Genomic DNA, 20,726 nt, shown 5'->3' with positions numbered 1-20,726 from the left:
ATGCAACATTTATTTACTACATTGAGAAATTATGCATTTTGCAGACCCAGCTACTTCAACAAAGCAGGACACCATTTGGTTAGAAAAAGAACTCTGGTGTGCCAGAGAGCTGAATCAACTTCTCACCTTGATCAATTTCTTTCTCTTCTCTCAGGCTCAGGTTCCTCACCTGTTAAGTGAAGATTGCTTCCAACTTCATAGATTCAATGAGATTCCAAATGAGATTATACAGAGGAGCCAATAAATATTAGCTACTATCAAGTAAAATGCAAGTTAAGCAATTCACTAAAATAATTCCATGCTCAGCTTTAAAATTGGAAACTATGCAATTGCCAACTGGGATAGCTGAAGGGCCTAGGTGTGGAAAAGTCTCAGGGAGCCATAAGCTCCATAAGCACAGAGCACTAAGGCACTGTAAAACCCTATATTTGGGCCGGGCATGGTGGCGCATGCTTGTAATTCCCACGCTTGGGAGGCAGAGACAGGAGGGTCACACAGGTTCAAAGCCAGCCACACTGGCTTAAGAGACCCTGTTTCCAAATAAAATATAAAATAGGTCTGGGAGTATAGCCCAAGAAGGGTTCCATCCCCAGTACAATAAATAGATAAATAAATAATAAATAAATAACCCTAGATTTGGTCATTTGTTACTCAAGCTTCAACCAGATGCAGTTACTTATTCCAAACCCACTGGCTTCTGTGCGCACACAGTCCATCTCCCTCCTGGGCCCATGGATGAACTGTGCCTTCTTACCTAAGAGCCAATCTTTCATTTAAGTATGGCATTCAAGCCCCTTCTGCCTTTTCCAGAACAGTTTCAGAGGGTACCGTTATTGACCTTCTCCTCATTTGCTAGTTCATTCCCATCAACAAATAATTAAGCTTCCATTGTATTTCCCATCTTTAATAAAAAAAAAAAACCTTCAGTATACCACATCCCATTATGGTGGCTTTAATGTGTCTTCCAAAGTTCCTGTGTTGGAAACTAAGTCTCCAATGCAACCATGCAGAGAGGTGCGACTTTTAAGTGGTAATTAGGTTATGAACGGTCTTCCCTCATGCCTGCACTAACACCACTGTCTCAGGAGTAGGCTGGTTATCACAGAGGTTGATTCCCCATAAAGAGTGAGTTCAGGTCACTTCCCCTCACTCTGTACCACACATGCTCTCTTACCCTTCTGCCCTCTGCCCTGGGATGAGGCAGCAGGAAGGCCATAACCAGAGGGGACCCTGAATCTTGGACCTCCCAGCCTCCCTGAATTGTAATAAATAAATCTGCTCTTTATAAAGTCCCCATCTCAGGGGTGCTGTTATAGCAACACAAAGTAAACTAAGACACCACCTAGTCTGTGCCTACTCCTGCACTCCTCTCGAGAGCAACACAGTTTGGATGATCCCTCCATTTCCTCTTTCCATTCCTGCTCTTTATTAAGCTCTATTTCTTTTTTTTTATTGGTGCACTGTATTCATACATCATAGTGGGATACACACTTTTGTAGACGTACATGCACACGTCACCCAGTCAGCCCCCACCCGATCCCCACCCCATTCCCTCCCCATCCCTCCTTCCCATGCTTGGCTTAGTGGTTGACATCTAGTATTATAGCAATTTATCCAAGATTAAAAATGATAATCTCACATAACAGTTTCATTTGTCTGATACCAAGCTTTTGATGACTTAAAGATAACATTTCAATATTTCTTTTTGCTTTCTTTCTTACCAGAGAATATATTTTTTTCTATTTTTTAGGTGAAACTATCCTATATTTATATATTTATTTTTCAGAAAAAAATCTATCCTAATATGGAATATGGACTCTAGGTACCCAAAACGATCTTGAAAAAGAACAAAGCTAGAAGATATATATTTTCTGATTTCAAACCATATAAAGCTACAATAATTGAAACAGTGTAGTACTGTTCTAAAGGCAGATATATAGACCATTGGAGTTAAATACAAGCCTAGAGCTAAATTCTTCCCTATATTACCAAGTTATTTTTGACAAGGTTTCCACGAACATTTGGTGGTAGAAATAATAATTTTAACTAAATATTGTTGAAAAATAATAATTACATGGAAAAGAATAAAATTGGACCCTTACCTAATCCCATATACAAGTATTAACTCAAAATAGATAAAAGACCTAAATATAAATCTATTAAGCTCTATTTTAATTAAGCTATTGTAAGGTCACTGGTGACCACAGATTGCTCAGCCAATAGTCAAGAGTGGATTTCTTTACTTAACCTATGGGCATCATCTGCTCAGTTTACTTCACCTTCCTTCTTGGAATACTTTATTTAGCTTCTGGGACACTGTTCTCTTTGGTTTTCCCATTATCCCACTGCTCTCCCCTGTTTCATTCTCCCTATTGTATGACTCTTTATTTTCATGTCTGTAAACACTAAAGGGCAGCAGGGCCTGATCTGTGGACTCCCCCTTCGCATCTTTAGCATAGAGCGCTCGCCTTGTCTGCAACTGTGAACATCTTCATCCTCATATGCCTCTTGTAAATCCAATTGCCTCCAGGTCCTCTGACTGTCGAGTATACATTTAATTTTAACATCCCCAGCAGTAGAATTCCAATCCCCTTGCTCCCACATCTGTTCTTCCTTTCCTGTGTTGGTAATTGGTCACTCTATCCTTCCAGTCGCTCAAACCAAAAACTTGGTCCAACCATCCCTAGCGCTTCACACACCACAAGCCTAAGTTTTCAACCAAGTTCTATTGATTTCTACTTTCAAAGTATCTTCAGATTCTGACCATTCACCACCTCACCTGGTACTAACCTATCCAACCATCATCTCGGTTTCTAATGCCCGTTGGATCAGTTCTCCTTGCCTCTGTCCTGCCCCTTTGCGAATTATCCTCAGAGTCTAAGTAATGAAAGTGTCTGATCACAGCACTCTCCTCAAACCCATCTCACCATGGTTAAGTAGCTAACCAGGTCCCACAGCCTCAAGCAGGAATTCTCACATCTCCAGGATTTTGTATTTGCTGTTTTCTCTGCCCAAGTGTCCCCCAGCTGGACCTGCAAACATCAGCATGGCTCATATCCTCCATTCCTTCAAGTCTCTGCTTAAATGTGACCCTCTCACTCAGCTCAGGTTTTTCTGACAAGTAATCACTTATTACTCTCTATCCCCTTCCAAATTTTTGCTTTCTCAATAAATCTTATCACCATCTGACATCCGTTAAATATCACTTATATGTTTATCTATATATTGCCTCTTTATATGTATTATCACATAAGCCTCATAAGGACAGGAAAGTAACCTATCTTTTCGCTACAGTTCCTCACTGCCTAAGACAGAACTTAAAGTGACTCAATAAACATTGGTGAATAAAGAAATAAATGAATGAGAGCAGTTTAAGCCTGAAGGAGTAACTAAAATTAGCATGCATCCTGTTTTCCCTAAAGAGTAATCTTACCAGCAAGCCATCAATGATAGTCAACTATACCAGGCGTCATGCACTGCTAAAGCCAGAATTCTGCTTGCAAAACGTGTTTATATTTCTTACAGAACCTGCTAATCTACAAATCAAACATTTCACAGCATTCAGATCTTATAACTTTGGCTACTAAGGACAAGAAATGGTTGTAATCTTTAAAACAGAGACCTCCTGCAAGGCAGACACTGAGTCCCTCCTTCTTAGGAACAGGCAGCAGGAAATTAACCCCCACCCCTTGCAATCCCTTTGGATATTCCCAGAATCAAAACAAGACAGGTCAAAAATTAAAAAGACCTTGAAAAACCATTGAATCCCTGCCTCTTTCCACAACTCAGGCATTTCAAGTAGTTGCAGTTTTTCAGTTGTTGTTTTTTTTTTTTAAGCTAGAGGTTAGATGCCCATAACCTGTCCCTGCTCCCTGCGAGGAGATTCTCTCTCAGTACTCTAGTCCTCTCTTATGCCTTTTGCTGGAGAAGAATTATTTATATGGATGCAAGGCCTGGAAAGCATTGGAGGTTTACAAAGCACAGCACCTCCCTCTTCATCCTTCTTTGTGGGGATGAGGCAGAGGAGGAGTACATGGCCTCTTCCTCTTCACCAGCATCATCCCTGCCTGGCTCCATGCAACCTGACACATAATGGGGTGGGTACCCCAGGTTCCATCTGCCTGTCAAAGTGAGTACCTTGAGCTCCACCCATACCTCTTCTCCAAAATATTTTATGTTTACCTTTATCTTTGGCTTTTGTGTTTCTCAATGTGTTCAGAACCAAGGCAAGAAAAAGGGAGATGTTTTCATTCAGGATCTTCTCAAAAACTTGAACTTTCCCCTAAGAAAGTATTGTCTCATCTCCTATGGCAGTCTTACTACAACATGAATTTTTTTTTCATTTTTGAGTTTACCATATAATTCTTCTTTATTCCTGCATTGTGTAAAATAACCCCATTCTTATGTATAGGGGTATATGTATGATACAGGTTTACAAATCTGTACAGACACCTGCAATTTTAACACAGAAACTAGATCGAAGGTTGTGAGGAGGCAATGTTCTCCATTTCCACATACAGGCTGAATATTCTTAACTCTAAAATTCAAAGTGCTCCAAAGTCCGGAACTTCCTGAGCACCAAAAAGATGCCACAAGTGGAAAAGGCCACATCGACCCTCCCCTAAGAAGTTACAATCAAAATGCAGGCTTACTAAAAGTATTGTAGAAAAGAAATAACCTCCAGGTAGAAGAGATATGTGAAATATAAATAAGTTTCATGTTTAGTTTTGAGTCTCATCTCTATCTTATTTACACGAGCATATCCCAAATTCTGAAATAAAATGTTTCTGATCACAAGCATTTCCGAGAAGGGGTACTAAGCCTGAGCTTCACAACCTTTGACTTTCTGTTTTGATATCAAACAGAGCAGACTACCCTAAGCTTTTTTAATCTCTTCTTTAGAAGCTTTGGACTCCTTCGTATCAATCTGTGTTTTAGCTTGATACTTTACATGCAATAAGGTCTCAATAAAAATAAGTTAAAAAATAAAGTGAAATTGCCTCGAATAATCTTAACAGGTCAGTTCTCTGTTGAGAATAAGAGTAAGATGTCTCTCTCCTCGTCCATGATGTATCTAGAGTAAGTTAGTTTTCGTGTGAATATTCAGCCTGCCTTTCTGACTTCACTGTCTTTGTTCACAATGTGCTGATTCTCCCAAATGATGCTAGAAAAGTACCTCATTGCAACATGTCCCCATGATAACATCACTCAACTAGTGATTTTCCCCTGGATATTTCTCTCAAGTTACTTCCAATGACTTTAAAGTCCTCAAAATCTTCCCTGGAAAAGCTGTCAGTGCCAACTCCAAACTTCCCACGTAAGTATTACTTAAGTTATAGCAAAATATCACCTAAACTACTGCCAGGAAAATTATTTTAAAACACCAAGACTTAAAATATATAGGTTCTACCACTTACTACCATAGTGAGTTTGGTCACTTCAGACTTTCTACATCACTTCTTAATTGCAACTATGGGGTTAATAGTATTTACTTCATAGTGTTGTGGTAAAAATCAGGCGATCTAACCAATTCAAAATGCTGAGAATGCTGTCTGACACATAGTAAGTACTTAATAAAGGTCAGCAGTGTCTAGGGATGCTGCTCAGTGGTGCAGCATCTGCCTGGCATGCCTAGGGTCCTGGTTCAATCCTCCATAACACACACACAAGTGAGCCCCTAATAACACTATGTGGTAGTCTCTGAATGGCTTCATGGGCTCACCATTACTCCAGGATAAAAGAGATTCACAAATATCTTTTTCCCTGTTGGACCTAAAAATTGCTTGAAATTAGCCATCGAATAATCAAAGCCTCTCACTTCATAAATAAAGACAGAAACTCAGAGATAAAATAATTTAAGCCGGGCGTGGTGGCGCATGTTTGTAATCCCCACGCTTGGGAGGCAGAGACAGGAGGATCGCGCAGGTCCGAAGCCAGCCGCGCTGGCTTAAGAGACCCTGTTTCCACACAAAAAAGTCAAAAATAAGTCTGGGAGTGTAGCCCGTAGGAGTGTATCCCGGAGGTAGAAGGGCTTCCAGGAACCCCAGTACCACCAAAAAAAAAAAAAAAGTAAAATAATTTAAACCAAATCAAAACTAAATTTTGAGGTTTCAGCCCCTTTGCCCTGTCTCCATTTTCTTTCTGACATCATCTTTCATAGTAGCATATTGAAATAGTCCATCTAATATGCTCATTAGAAAAGGCTTAATCGATTATACCTGCCCTTAAAGACCTATCCTGCTGTATCAACAGGGAAAAGTACCACTTCTTTTCAACTAGAAAAATCAAACAGGGCCCCCATAGAAAAAGAGGCTTAACAATCTATGGAATAAAAGTTTCATGCTTATGTCTTATTCTTTTGCAATTTTTAAGGCCTTTTGGAGCAGATTTATAGTATATTACCTGTGTTTAAGAGTCCCCGGTGCCGGGTGTGGCTGTAATCCCAACATTCAGGAGGCTGAAACAGGAGGATTGCAGTTTGCAGATAGCCTCGGCTACTTAGTGAGGCCGTCTGCAACTCAGTGAGACCCTGTTTCAAAATAAAGATAAGAAAATAGGGCAGGGGGTGTAGCTCTGAGGTAGAATGCCCCTGGGTTCCATCCCCAGTACTGAAAAAAAATAAAGTCCCCAAAATGCATTTTTAAAAAGGAGGGATACAGCGGGGCGTGGTGGCGCACGCCTGTAATCCCTGCACTTGGGAGGCGGAGACAGGAGGATCTCGCTAGTTCGAAGCCAGCCTCACTGGCTTAAGAGACCCTGTTTCCAAATGGGAAGGTTAAAAAAATAGGTCTGGGAGTGTAGCCTGGGGGGGTGTATCCCGGAGGTAGAAGGGCTTTCAGGAACCCCAGTACCACCAATAAATAAATAAATAAATAAATAAATAAATAAATAAATAGGAGGGATAGAGAAGGGAAAGGCTATTTGTGGACGTGGGTTTCTTGGGAAACAGTGCACTGGGGTTGGTCTGGATGCACAGTGTGACACAGTGTCCCATGTTCTGAAATCATCTTAACCCCTTTACACATTCCACCACATACAGTGCAGCCGAGAACAGGGAGTTTGAGGTCCTTAGAAGTATGTTGTAGAATGATACAGATGTTTCCTAAAGGATACTGGATGTCCTCAACACATCATAAAGGTCACACTAGAGAACTGTAAGAAAAGTCTTCAGTATCACGATCAACACTGAGAGGAGCTCAGTGACTCAGTATAAATCCCCCACATGCCACAGAAAATTTAGGTGATCTAATAAATACCAAAGCTACCCCCAGGCACATGGGATGTTGAAATACTTGTGATTGATGCAGTATATCTTATCTTACAAAGAAAAAGGAAAAGAAAAGAGTTGGGTATGCTGGTTCAGTACTAAAGTTAAAGACTCAGAAAGCACTGCATTTGAACTCTAGTTCCAGCCTGATGAACTCTTAAAAGCAAATTAAGTTGGGCTCTGTAAAAAGAGAGGAATTAAAGAAGTGAGATATATAAAGATCCTTCCCCATCTAACGATATTTCACTACATAAAAGACAACTTCACCATCATGTTTAACTAGAGCTGCAGAAGGAAGTCAGTTTCAGATTCCTTCTACCACCTAGCACCCCTGAGACCTCCCTCCCCCATACCCTTACCTCCATCTGGGTGCTTCTGATGTAGCTAGAAGGACCTAAATTTCACATCAACAGAAGTCCTAAAATCTAAGCTAGCTGCAACAATCCCTGCCCCGGGACCCCAGCTAGAGAATGGGGAAATGTCTCCCAAGTACTGGCTAACCGGCTCACAATAGACAGGAAGTTCACACAGGCCATTTCCCACATCAGGTATAAACCCTCAATATGTAGTCATCTAGGTCTGACCTCAAGAATGAAATCAAATCAGCATTTTCAAGATCAACTCAAGAAGCAGCTCCAACAACAACATTTCCAAATCCTGAGCCGAGGGTAAGGGAATGACTTTCATCAGAAATGACAGGAGCCAGCTGTCCGGGAAAGAGGCGAGCCGGCCGAAGAGTGGACATTACAGAGGATGCCAAATGCTGAAGGGCTTAGCAAGGCTGTAAACACAGCACAGGGAGCAACACATCTTTTCTCAAACGCAATTAAAAATTAATTGTGGCACACGCTGAAATCCTGAACACAGCCAGATCCTTTCTTTTCACTTCAGCCCCTCTCCGCTCTCATCACCAGGCAGAAATGCTCCTGTTTCCCTTTCCTTTTCCGTTGCAAAAATCTATTTTCATAGTCCAAGATCTATCTTTCTTGAACTTTTTTAAGTAAAGACAAGGCATTGAGCTTTATCATCATCATCATTATTATTATCATTCTCTATCAAGAAAGAACATTTAAAAATTCTTCTCATCTTTTAATCTGGCTTTTTGATAAATATTTGTTGCAATTGCATAATGTTTATGTTTCAGAAAGGCATTTAGGAAAGAACAGCACATTCTTTAGTGTCCACAATGTGAAATCAGGTAAGAGGAGATCTTTCAAGAAGAGAAAAAACATGCTTTTGAAGAAAAGTAACCAACTATTTTGTTTGCTACATCTTAAAATGGCCAAAAAATCAATTACAGGATAACAAATAAAGGAGATTTATTTTTTAAGGGAGACTCAAATGCCAAAATTTTAGCATTCTAACTTTAGGTTTTGAAGAAGCACTTCCACTGGTTATATCTGTCATCATTAGAAATTGTACAGATCTAAAATTATATTAGGCACTCTACAAATTAGCATTTCTCTTACAATCTTTTTGAGGGATTGTACAAAGATAAATACTAGATCTGAAACTGAAGGCCATGAAAATTAGCATTTGTCCTCAGGGGTAAAGGCTGGGGAAAAATAAGAAATGTGGAGAGCATTCTTCAAGGTTTTCACTGAAACTTTACTTGTGATAATTAGATTTTCCAAACCTAAAATAGTTTGGCTCATAGTCTGACAAAAGTGTGAGAAACTGGGACAATCTACTAGGCCACTATGTTAGTTCTCTATTGCTGCTATGACAAATTACCATAAACTTACTGACTTAATACTGCAATCAAAACTGCAAAGTAGGTTGCCCTGGACTAAAATTCATGTGTCAATAGGGCCGCACTGTTTCTGGAAGTTCTGGAAAAGAACCTTGTTGTTTCCTTGCTTTTTTACAGCATTAAGAGACCTCAGACACTGGCTTATGATACCCTTTCTCCATCTTCAAAACCAGCACAGATCAAGTCCGTAAGCCGCCATCTCTCTATCTCTTTTGCTACTCTCTTTCTCTTATTAGACAGCCACTGATCTAATCTAGGATAATCTCTCTATTTTAAGGTCATCTGATTAGCAACCTTAATTCCACCTACAAACTTAATCCCGCTTGCCATGTGACAACATACTCACAGGTTCCAAGGACTCAGCTTTGGGGACTGGATGGAGAGGGCATTATTCTGCCTACCAAGGCTGCCATTTCCCATCCAGTGTGCTTAGAATGTCCTCTTAGTGGTAACATTATCACACATCTGCAGCTCCCCAGCATCCATCCCTCTGACTACACTGCTATTTTCCTCAGATTAACTACTCCATTTGTCTGTCTTTCTCTCTCTCTCTCTCTCTCTCTCTCTCTCTCTCTCTCTCTCTCTCTCTCTCTCTCCATCCCTCCCTCCCTCCCTCCCTCCCTCTATCCCTCCCTCCCTACCTCCCTCCCTCCTGCTATATGCCAATGAATTAAGCAACACGACATGGAGATGATACATGAAAATAGAACTCTCAAAGAGCTATCACCTAGTAAGCTAGTGGTCACAAAGTCCATGTGACAGTAAACTAGGCTTCCTGAAAATTCATGGTGGCAAAAAGACAAAGCTAGGAAGAAACTGGGTCATAGGAGGAACTCTAGACAAAGGAAAAACCACTGATGAGCAAATAAGGCAACCTCACTGAGGGGATGGAAGGGGGAAGAGGGAAATTCCCTAATGTACATGATGTACGTTCACAAACATATCAATTACTAAGCCAAACATGAGAAGGAGGGAGGGGAGGGAATGGGGAGAAATGGGGGAAGGGCTAAATGAGTGATGTGTGCATGTGTGCCTCTACCATTTTGCACCCCATTAAGATGTATGACTACAATGCACCAACAAAAAAAAAGACCGCTCTAAAATGTAGGAATCAGAATAAAGTGCCTCTCTTTAAGTAAAAGTGGTTTTTACAAAAAAGAACAACTCTAAGACATACTAATAAAGCAGCTGTTATTCTAGCTTGCTCACTAGAATTCTCACATGAGCATCACAATGCTATGACAGGATGGCAGTATTCCTATGTTATCTGGAAGAAGTGACACTTAAAAATATTTAAGGTCAGATGGGCATGGTGGCGCACACTTGTAATCTCAGCATTCGGGAGGCTAAGACAGGAGGATGTCCATTCGCAGACAGCCTCAGCTACTTGGTGATATCCTTTGCAACTCAGTTTCAAAATAATGAATAGAGCTGGGAGTGGTGGCTTACTCTTATAATCCCCGCGCTTGAGAGGCGGAGACAGGAGGATCAAGCTGGTTCGAAGCCAGCCTTGCTGGCTTGAGACCCTGTTTCCAAAAAAAATATAAAATAGGTCTGAGAGTGTAGCCCAGAGGTAGAAGGGTGCCATCCCCAGTACCACCAAAAAAGTAAAAATAAATTAAAAAAAAAGAATAGAAAAAAAATCGGGCTGGGGGTGTAGCTCGGAGGTAGAATACTTCTGTGTTCTGTGTTCTATCCCCAGTATGAGAAAAGTAAAAAAAAAAAAAAAATATATATATATATATATATATATATATATGTGTGTGTGTGTGTGTGTGTGTGTGTGTGTGTGTGTATAGATAGATATAGATATAGATATAGATATATATAATTTAAGATCACCAGCTAGAAAGTGAGAGTCAGGATCGTAAAGGACACAGTCAACAGTCTCTGCTTCTAACCAGTCCATAAAGTAGAAACAATGAATAGTTCCTCCACTGTATATACAGGTCAAGTTTTAGATTAAGGAATAGACCTTACATATAAAAGAGGTTTTTACATGTAAAGAAAACTTATATGAATCATTTAATCATTCTTTTTATCATTATTTGTGTGCATATATATATTTACTAAATATAAAGATAAGTTATAAGAAATGTTATTTAACATGGAAGACCTTGTTAGTGGTACATTAATCCTATTTTACCTTATATAAGTTACCTAAAAACTATCTTTATCAGTCATTTCAAGAGCAAGATACACTGTTTCATGCTGCTCCCAACTTATTCTAAAATCCATAATGATTCATCATGCTGAATTTGTGGTAAACATCTTTATAAATAAGAAAGTGACATTCTTCCACAAAATCTCTCCTAGGAATTTCTAGTTAGTCAGCAATGTCATCCAAACTTATTTGGAAAGTTAGGATGGATCAGTTACATGTGGGAACAGAGGTTCCTTATACTAGGAAACTTCCCACACTTTGCTATTTTAAATAATATAAAACTCCCAAGTTCTGTGAGTGGATGAAGCTTCTGACAACACAAATTACAAAAATATTTGTATAGTATAATTGCTTACGTTTATTGGATACTTGAGATATAGAAATTATAAATGATGTATTAATATAAATATTAAATTACGTTCAATATCAAGAACAAAGCCAAAATTAACTGTAAATTACAATTCAAAAGTTCAACACTTTATTACATTGCAAGAAATTTAGTCAAACTTTTTCAAAAGCTATTCATCAAAATGTATCATGTTGATTTGTTTTACTCAGTAATGAACATCCAGGGCTCTCCTTGAGTAGGCATTTGAAATGCAGGTGATGACCTATAGACAATAATATGTGGCAACATTCACTATTACAAGAAAATGGGAAAAATCATTACATAACTTATAAGAAAACAAATAGCATGAAAGTATGATTACTTACGTTAGTTTATTAGCATGATAGGATTACGATGCTGTTGACAGACATTGGCAATGATATAGAAGAATTACTGTAAAATGCTATACAAAAAAAACAGGTATACAAAAACACAGTCCATATATTAAAAGATGATCAAATGATCAAATAAGAGTATTCTAAATTATAACCACAGTTTGGGACCTGGAGTGACTGTTCAAAAATCTGACAAATACAGAAAAATTGAAGAATAGAATTAGAGTGGGCTCATATAAAACATTTAAAATTAAAAAAAACTGATTAAAAAATAATTCAGCAACTTACAGAAATAGAAGTAGTATGGTTTAGGAATAAAAGCTGATCTTTATTACAGAAATGCTAGAGAGAATTCGGGTAATGACAATCCACCTTGAGGAGCCATTAAATTCCCAACTAAGTCATCGCCAATATTTCTAGTCCAAACTCTTCATAATGAAGCCACTCATGGTTTTACCAGGCAATTTGGAAATGTCCCTAGTGGATTCCCAAAGTAGCCTAAGTTGACCTCTACCAAGCAAAGAATGCGTCAAGAGCATCATTCTGGAAGCAGAGGTGACCTTGAGAGTTTCTTAATATTTCCAAGCAATGTTAAGATTATTTGAGACAGTGACAACAGGAAGTGGCTAAAGTAACAGGAGAAATATTTCAGCTAAACAGCAACAAGTTCCTGGTGACAGATAAACATGTTACACTTAAGAACATCTTCATCTAAGAAGCCCAAAGCACTTAACAGTAATGATTATCATGCTCAAGGGAGGGGTAGAAGCTAAGTCAATAAAGCAAACTTTGTGATCTTTGGTTACAAAAAGGAATAAATGGCTTGGGATGCTAAGATTCTAACTTTTACAAAGCATTCCTTCAAATACTTCCTTTTCCACCACACATTTTAGTATTGCTGCTGAAAAACTAGATTGATGGATTATAATCTTATTTTATTTCCCTGAGGCAAGCAACAAGGAAAAGGATCCCAAGTGGACTGTAGCAAAAACTAAGCAGGCATTCCAAAAGCATACATAGAATTCTACTGAATCCTTATTAAGTGCTAGCAGAAAGCAAACAAAAACTAATAAGCCAAGGTTTCTGTGTATTTTGAGGTAAAAGGCAAAGTTGTAAGAGGCCTTGATAATACCAGATAATCAATTCTATAGCCACTATCATCATCTTCAATTTCTTGGAGACTAATTAAACCTGGAGAAAGTCACAGAACAAGAGAACTGAAAGAAATTCAGAACATGGGCAAATCCCAATATGATAATACCCTGCCTGCTAGATCTAGTCATTGATTACTAAGTATTTGAAGACCCAGAAGGCCGGGAATGGTGGCGCACGCTTTTAATACCCGCACTTGGGAGGCAGAGACAGGAGGATCCCGCAGGTTTGAAGCCAGCCTCTCTGGCTTAAGAGACCCTGTTTCCAAATTAAAAAAAAAAGAAATATACATATACATATACATATACATATATATATATATACATACACACACACACACACACACACACACACACACACACACACACACACACATATATGTCTGAGAGTGTAGCGCAGAGGTAGAAGGGTTTCCAGGAATCCCAGTACCACCAAAAAAAAAAAAAAAAAAAAAAAGACCCAGAAGGTTCTAAAAACTGTTTCAAGTACTACAGATAAAGCAGTCATCCAGCAAGAGTCTTTGTTCTCATGAAGTCTACACTATTAGCAATACTTACTTCATGCCAACAACTGGGTAAGTGACACAGACTAAACCTTGAAAATCAGAAAGATACCTGAACATGATGAAAAATTCTTTCTCAATAAACTAGATATCCAAGGGGATTAAAAAAAAATAGCAGGCACTTAAAAAAACGGGTTCTTATTATTTTTTTAAGAATAAAATGTAATGGAATCAGCAACTGGGGAACAGAAATAGGGCAGAGAAAGATAAACATGCCCCAGTTCCAAGAGGGGATAGGGAGGGAAGACAGCTCAATACTAAAGCCTTATGATGATTTTTCCACAAATGACGCTCAAGAAATCTCTAAGTAATGGTTTATGAAACAAGAGGTCTTGGGGAATTCTTTTTCAGATTTTCCCATTTCTACAGAACTATGATTATTACAAAACTAAGCCACATGTGTCATAGAACAAGCCTCCTAACCCAATTAGGCCAGCCAGCCAGTGGTCCACAACTACCCTAGGCATCCGACCAAGGCCATATGCTGAGTCAGAGATAAAGAGCTCCCTGATACACCACAAAAATTTGTTAATGACCTCATAAAGCATACTTACACATACATGTGCAAACACATTCAGGCACATAAACACAAATGTACACATACGTATGTATGAATCACGGTGTGTGAGGTACATAGGTAGGAAGGTAGAGTTCCCCTCTGGTTGACAAGAAGGCCCAGAACTAGATCAAGGTTCAAAACCCATTTACCCATTTTCTCTAGAATGAATCATTCTTCCCCACCATAGCTAGAGGGTGTTTTTCTACTGGGTGAGAAGGAAAGAAGCCATGTGCCCTACAAGACCTATGCAGGTGAGATACCTCTACATATTCTAACTTGCCCCTGCCTCCATCACAAACTACCTTCTTCCTACCTAAATAAAAGTCTTCCGAGTCTTTGGACTAAGTTATCTCATAAATATTTTTTAAAAGGCTCTCTGAGCTAGATATCACAGAGTACATATTGTATCGTTCTATTTATAAAACACACTCCTCCTCCACGGCCAATAAAACTAGTAAAATAGTGATCTATCCTGTTAGGATCATGTGAATGGTAGTGCCAGGAAGGTACCAGAGAGGGGTGCTAGTAATATACTGCTTATTGACCTGGGTACTGACTTCATGGGAATGTTCACTTTGTGAACAGTCAGCAAGCCGTACACATATATGCACTCTCCTGCATACACATTAAATTTTAATAGAAGATATTTGTAAACGTTGCTTCCTAACAACTTGTAGCTTATTACTAAATTATGTTGGTCTCTCCCTGAGACATTAATTATTCAGAAACTATTTAAGAGCTATGGAGTTTCCCTAGCCAATTTGTAGTGCACCAACTATAATAAGTAAAATCTATGAACTATATTAGTCTTTCCTAATGCATCATTGATCAAACAGCACCTTCAGGCAATGATTTCAAGCCACTTTTAAGTCAGTTGTTGGGGGAAAAAAGTATGTACAGAAATGAATTTTACCAAACCTCCAGGTTACAAATAGGGACCGGAGAGGCAAATTCATTACTGTACATAGATTTTCTTTAATATCCTATCTTTTAAGCCCTCTGGAAAGTTATAGAAATAATAAAACCGAGGGATAAATGATGGCTACAGTTTTGCTATGACAAGACCCATGAGTCAAAATCTATTTTTATATAAACTTGAGCATGACAAATAAAAATGACAATAATAAATGAGAAATCCCATCAAACAGGCATATGGGAGCAAGTAAATCTCCACCAATAGAACTCAAGAGTACCAGTAGCGTCTCTTCTAGATAGATTGAGGACTTGTTTGTCTTTGGTAAAAATTAAGCACACCTGTACTGTTTTTACCCCCCCCCCAAAAAAAAGGGCTGCTGAAGTAATTTCTATTAGCAAAAGGACTAGACCAATGTTCAATCCAGGGCTTCTTACATTAGCACATTCTGATTCTATCTGGAAATTTTAATCATAGCTCGAAGAGGAGAGGAGAGGAGAGGGATAGATAGTGGGGATTGAACTCAGGGGTGTTCTATCTTTGAGCTATCGACAGCCCAATCTCCTTACATTGCTAAGAGCCTCACTATGTTGCTGAGGTTGTTCTTGAACCTGTGATCCTCTTGTCTCAGTTTCCTAAAAACTTAGATTACAGGTGTGTGCCACCATGCCCAGCTCAGAGCAATATATTTTGTGAATGTTCCTTTGGTGGAATGGGTAATCCTAGTTTATGCAACGAAAAGATGGAGTGTTTTAACCAAATGTTTAAGCAATTAAAAATCAGCTTTTTCCCCCTTATTTGCTTGTGGATTAGTTTACAAAATATTCTTCTTTTAAAAGCTATGGATTGATGGCTGATTGCTATCAATTACCAAGGCTGGGTGCCTCTCTGCAGAAACTATTTTGAGTGCATTCTCTGTCACTCTCCTCCTCCCTCTTGTGCTCTCGCTACTGATGCCAGGGAAGAGATCCAGCCACACTCAGCACTGAGCAGGAAGGGGCATTGGGACAAAAGCTGGTTTACAGCAGGCTACATCATAGGCAAGTGTTTAAACTTTAGGAGGATGCAAAAGTGCTATGCAGCCGGTGGAAGCCATACTTCGACTTTTTGGTTTGGATCTCTTCTTCAGCTAGTGACAGAGAGCATGACTGACGCCCTGTCAAAATGCTGGGCAATCAGCAAGCCACGGCTCCTCAACATCCACACAGCCACGAGGGTAAACAACCAATAACGACGGCATACTGTGTTCCTTGGCTACTGTGTTCAGCATGGTAGGTGTTCAAATGTATGTCAACTAATAATGTTTTCAGCTTACAATGGACTTATCGGGATGTGTCCCCAGTGTAAGTGAAAGAGCCTCTACACACCTCTCTGAGCCTGGATCTTGAGTTCACTCCATGAGCTAACAACCCTGGGTCTCTATCATGCTCCCTAGTAGGCAGCTGTGAAACCTCGATGGTTCCGTGTTCTTCATTTCTCAAAAAGGCACTGCAGAATCCTGACCCGATCCTGGGATTGCGGAAATCAGCTGGCATAACGTGCATAAGGCCATGAGCACTGTGCCTGGCATTTAAGTGGTCACTGGTTTGTAGCTGTGTCTGCAGCATCAGTAATAAAAACTTTTCTGCTAAAAGATGACTTTACAATATCACTTGAAAAATAAAGAATTTACAGACCAATCTCTGCCAGAAAGAAAAATTATCTTTCAAAATAACTCAGAATATGCAGAGGAAGAGTATGAAAGCCAGGCATGGTGGAGCACACCTGTAATCTCAGTACTGGGGAGGCTGAGACAGGAGGATTGCAATTTCAAAACAAGCCTCAGCAACTTGGTGAGGCTCTGAGAAACTGTGAAACCCTGTTTCCAAGCACCACACACACACACAAAAAAAAAAAAAAAAACAGGGCTGGGGATGTAGCTCTTAGGTACAATGACTCTAGATGCAATCCTCAATACCCCTCCCCCCCCAAAAAAAAATGACTGGGTGTAGCCTGGCATCTTGCCAAATGACCGTCTCTGTAACTGGAATAAATACTATAAACAGCTTCAAAAAAGACCACGGACTGTGGAGTGAATTGTTACAAATCACTTACACTCTGTGAACCTCAGTCTTCTCACCCCTAAATGGGAGTAAAATCCCTCACAGCATCAGGTATTAGTGATGTTTTAGATGTTATCTGCAAAAGCCTAACAGTGTCGTGCTCATTACTGGATTTCCAAGCAGATGGAATAAGAGATGTCATCAAAGGGTTTACCCAGAGCAGGAAAAATTTCCATTCTCCGTAATTCACTTTTTCTCTCTTTGGAGCATTCTAATCAGATGTGTTCCTCCTAATGCGACAAGTGTCGATTATTTGATTTTGCACATCTTGGTATCTTCTCCAGCCTCTCCATCAGCCTCAACGTACATACCAGTAGCTTCTACAAAGACAGTTTATAAACTGATGTTTGTGAAGTCCAACTGCCAGGAGATTTTTGACACCACTGTAATTTAGCCTGAAGAAAGTGGGTCCCTCCTCCAGGAAGAGGAAGAAAACAGCAATGTTTCTGGACTGCAAATTATTTTTTTAAACCACCGATGGGAAAAATTTCAGAAACAATATTTTGCTTAGCTTACTTCATTCCCTACTTTGAACCGAGATAAGAGTGACATCTGAGAACAAGGCTTACCTATTTGCACCATTTCTTCATTACCAGCCTGGAAAGTAGGGGGGAAAGGAAGAAAAAAGAAACAGTTACTGGGTTTCATCTTATCACCTCCTGCTTTTTATTTCTACCACTAATGCTTTTCAGGAGCTGGCTAATCAGGAGACCTAGAGACTGGGATCCGTGCCTGCGAGCTGCACCGCTGCTCTGTTCGTAGAAAGTTCTTGTGATGGGGCTTGAAGCCAATTTAATGACAATTTGGGGGCGTTGTTTGCCAGCTTCGGTTTTTATTTAACATTTACGAAAGCCGGGGGCGGGGGATGGGAGAGAGAAGAAGAAATACACTCAATAGCCTCTTTTGAAAACTCCCGTCCTGGGTCGGGATTAGAAAAGAAAGTCTGTGAATTTAAACAGGCGGAAAGGAGCCTGAAGGGGAGCCGATTCATCAGAATCCAGTAGAGAATCCCCCGCTTTTACGGCACGGTCAGACCAGAAAAGCTACAAACACGCAGCAATTCTGTACTCAAAAGTCCCACCGGCCCCGCGCTGACTTGATTTACTACAAAGGGCTCGGGAGGGCCCTGGGGGGGGGGGCCCGGCTTCACCTGGAGTCTCGGCGGGTGGGGGCAGGGCGGGCCGGCATCCGCGCTGCACTCAACTGAGTTTAAAAAGAGGAGGAGGGCGGGCGCCCCCAGCCTCTGCCGGGGAGGCGGGGGCAGGAAGCTCCCCGGCCCCCTCCCCAGCTGTCAAACTCCGGCCCGCCGCGGTCCTCCCGGGACACGTGTCTGCCGGATCGCGCCCCGCCCGGCCCCAGGACTTCCTGAGCCCCCGCCCCGGCCCGGGAGAGCCGGAGCCCCGCAGCCCCGCGCCCAGCCCGCCCCCGGGGGAGCCCGCGCCCCGCCAGGGTGCGGACCGGCCGGCTGCGCCGCGGGGCGCGATGCGGGAGCCGCGGGGCGCCGACGCCCAGGTGTGCGGGGCCGGGCAGGTCCGGGCCCCCAGGCCCGCGCCCACCCGGGCCCGGGCGCAGGGGCGGCCGCGAAGGGCGGGAGGGGAGGGAGGCACTGTGTCGGGAAAAGCTTGGGTCCGGGCTCTTTATTGTTATTATTTTCCACTTACTTGTCCATCAGCTGCCGTCCTAACCTCTACCAGAGCGGCTGCTACCAACCACAGGGAGAGGAGCACCATCACGAGTCGAGTTCACTTCCCAACTCCCGGGCAAAGCGCGTGCCCAGAGCGACCCCCCGAATAAGTTGCTTAAAAAAAAAGAAGAAGAAGAAATATGCAAAGAAAAAAAATTTTTTTTTAATCTTCTGTGCTGTGCTTCAACGGCAATGAAATCTGAGCCGAGTCGGCCGGCTCTCTCCGCCGCACCTCCTCGCCCCGTGCTCCCTGCCGGCTGTGCGGGCGCAGGGGGAGGACCGCGGCCGCCGCCCACCTCTGCCCGGGGCTGTCGGGGCGCAGCTCGGCCGAGGCGAGGGAGAAAGAGGCCGGGAGAAAGCGGCGACTCCGCCGCACACGCACGGCTGGGCGGGAGGAGCGCGGGGAGGAGGAGGAGCAGCGCCGAGGAGGAGCGGGGGCGCCGCCGGCTCCTGTTGCTCGCGGCGCGGCCGTCTGCCCGGCCCGAGCCCCGCGGGCGCTAAGAAGGCGCCCGGCCCCTCCCGCCGCCGCCCACGTCACGCGGGCCCGCGCCCCCCGCCAGGGTCGGGGCCCCCGCCCGCGCGGGAGCCCTGCGCCCCGGGGGCGAGGCCCCGGGGTCCGGCTGCGGGACGCGCCTTAATTATAGGAAGGGGAGGGTCCAGTCTCGGCTCGGAAATTCACCTCCTCCAGCCCGGGAAGAGCAGCCCGGGAACCCCGAGGTTTTAAAAACGCGATGATTTTCCCTCCAGGCACTAGTCGCCTCCCACGGCTGGGGAGAGAGGGGGCCACCCTCTCTTGCAAGCCCTCGTTCAGGCTTTAGGCGTTTGGAGTCGTTTTGAAAGATACCGCGTCTTTTTCTTGACTCAAGCCAACCGGATGCTTCGGTTTATCACTAGAGGACACAGGCCTCGGGGGCTCTGGCTCACACCAGGATTAAGTTATCAAATGATTGCTGCCCGCGGTGGCCAGCGGCTTCCTGGGGGGAGATGACACCAACCTGAGTGATGGCTGGAATCCAGCCCAGGCCACTTCCCACGGGGTAGATTCCTGCGGCTGCTTTCCAGGGAGCAGCCAGCCAGGAGAAGGAATCCTTGCTTCCAGTGACCAGGCTGGCAGCCCCCTTGCTGGATCAGACCACGAGGAAGAGACTGATTCTGCACAGGCTTAGGTATAACCTTCACGATGTCACCTGGAAGAAATCCTGAGGGATTGGGCCTAAAATAAATGAAATGTGCAGAAGCTTCGTGGTTTATTTTTATTTATTTATTGCTGTGAGATGCTTCCATAAGTCAGTTTCTCTTCTTTTTTTTTTTTTTTTTAAAAAAAGAGTGAGTTTGAAGCATTTCCTAAAACTTTGATCCGTTGTTCATTCTTAGCTAAAGTAAGGGTTGTGCCTTTAAGTTGACACACTGCAAAATTTGGTGTTCACCAACCTGTTTACAGGATAAGTCTTCTCAAAATCACATATCCAGGACATTTACATACACAAATGAGAAACCAGATAACTAAATGGCCCCACCTGTGACAGTGTTAGGTTAATTAATTGATTAGTTGGAACTGGGATTAGACCCCAGCACTAAAGTATCTCTAAATTACTTTTTTCCTTCGATTAAACTCCGTAGAATTTTTGTAAACTATCACTGACTTGCTACCCAGGAATGATTTACTAAACTTTTCACCTAGTTTTCTTATTGATTAAAAACAACCCGAAACATTCCAAAAAAAATACTAGAGTACATGTCAAGAGACCTGGGTTTTAGGCTCTTAACAACTGTCCAACCTTGACAAGTCACTAGAACTCTATTTTGATTTCTCCACTATGAGATATTTCAACTCTAAAATTCTCAAT

General features: G+C 41.9%; 1 protein-coding gene across 1 annotated transcript in view; it reads right to left on the bottom strand.

Moving 5' to 3' along the window:
* ADAMTS3 (ADAM metallopeptidase with thrombospondin type 1 motif 3) overlaps window positions 1–18,925 on the bottom strand; it is a gene marked incomplete at both ends in the record, with an annotated part of 278,402 nt that extends 259,477 nt beyond the window's left edge. Inside the window, 2 exons of the mRNA XM_080697857.1 lie at window positions 17,765–17,792; window positions 18,857–18,925. Coding sequence (XP_080553983.1) covers window positions 17,765–17,792; window positions 18,857–18,925 — 97 coding nt within the window. The remainder of the gene's footprint in view (window positions 1–17,764; window positions 17,793–18,856) is intronic.
* Between the last annotated feature and the right edge of the window lie 1,801 nt (window positions 18,926–20,726).

This window comes from Muscardinus avellanarius, assembly GCF_963383645.1.
Source record: "Muscardinus avellanarius genome assembly, chromosome: 6".
NCBI classification, from domain to species: Eukaryota; Metazoa; Chordata; class Mammalia; order Rodentia; family Gliridae; genus Muscardinus; species Muscardinus avellanarius.
The sequence above is the reverse complement of the archived record's forward strand: the minus strand, read 5'-3'. Positions and strand labels throughout refer to the sequence as shown.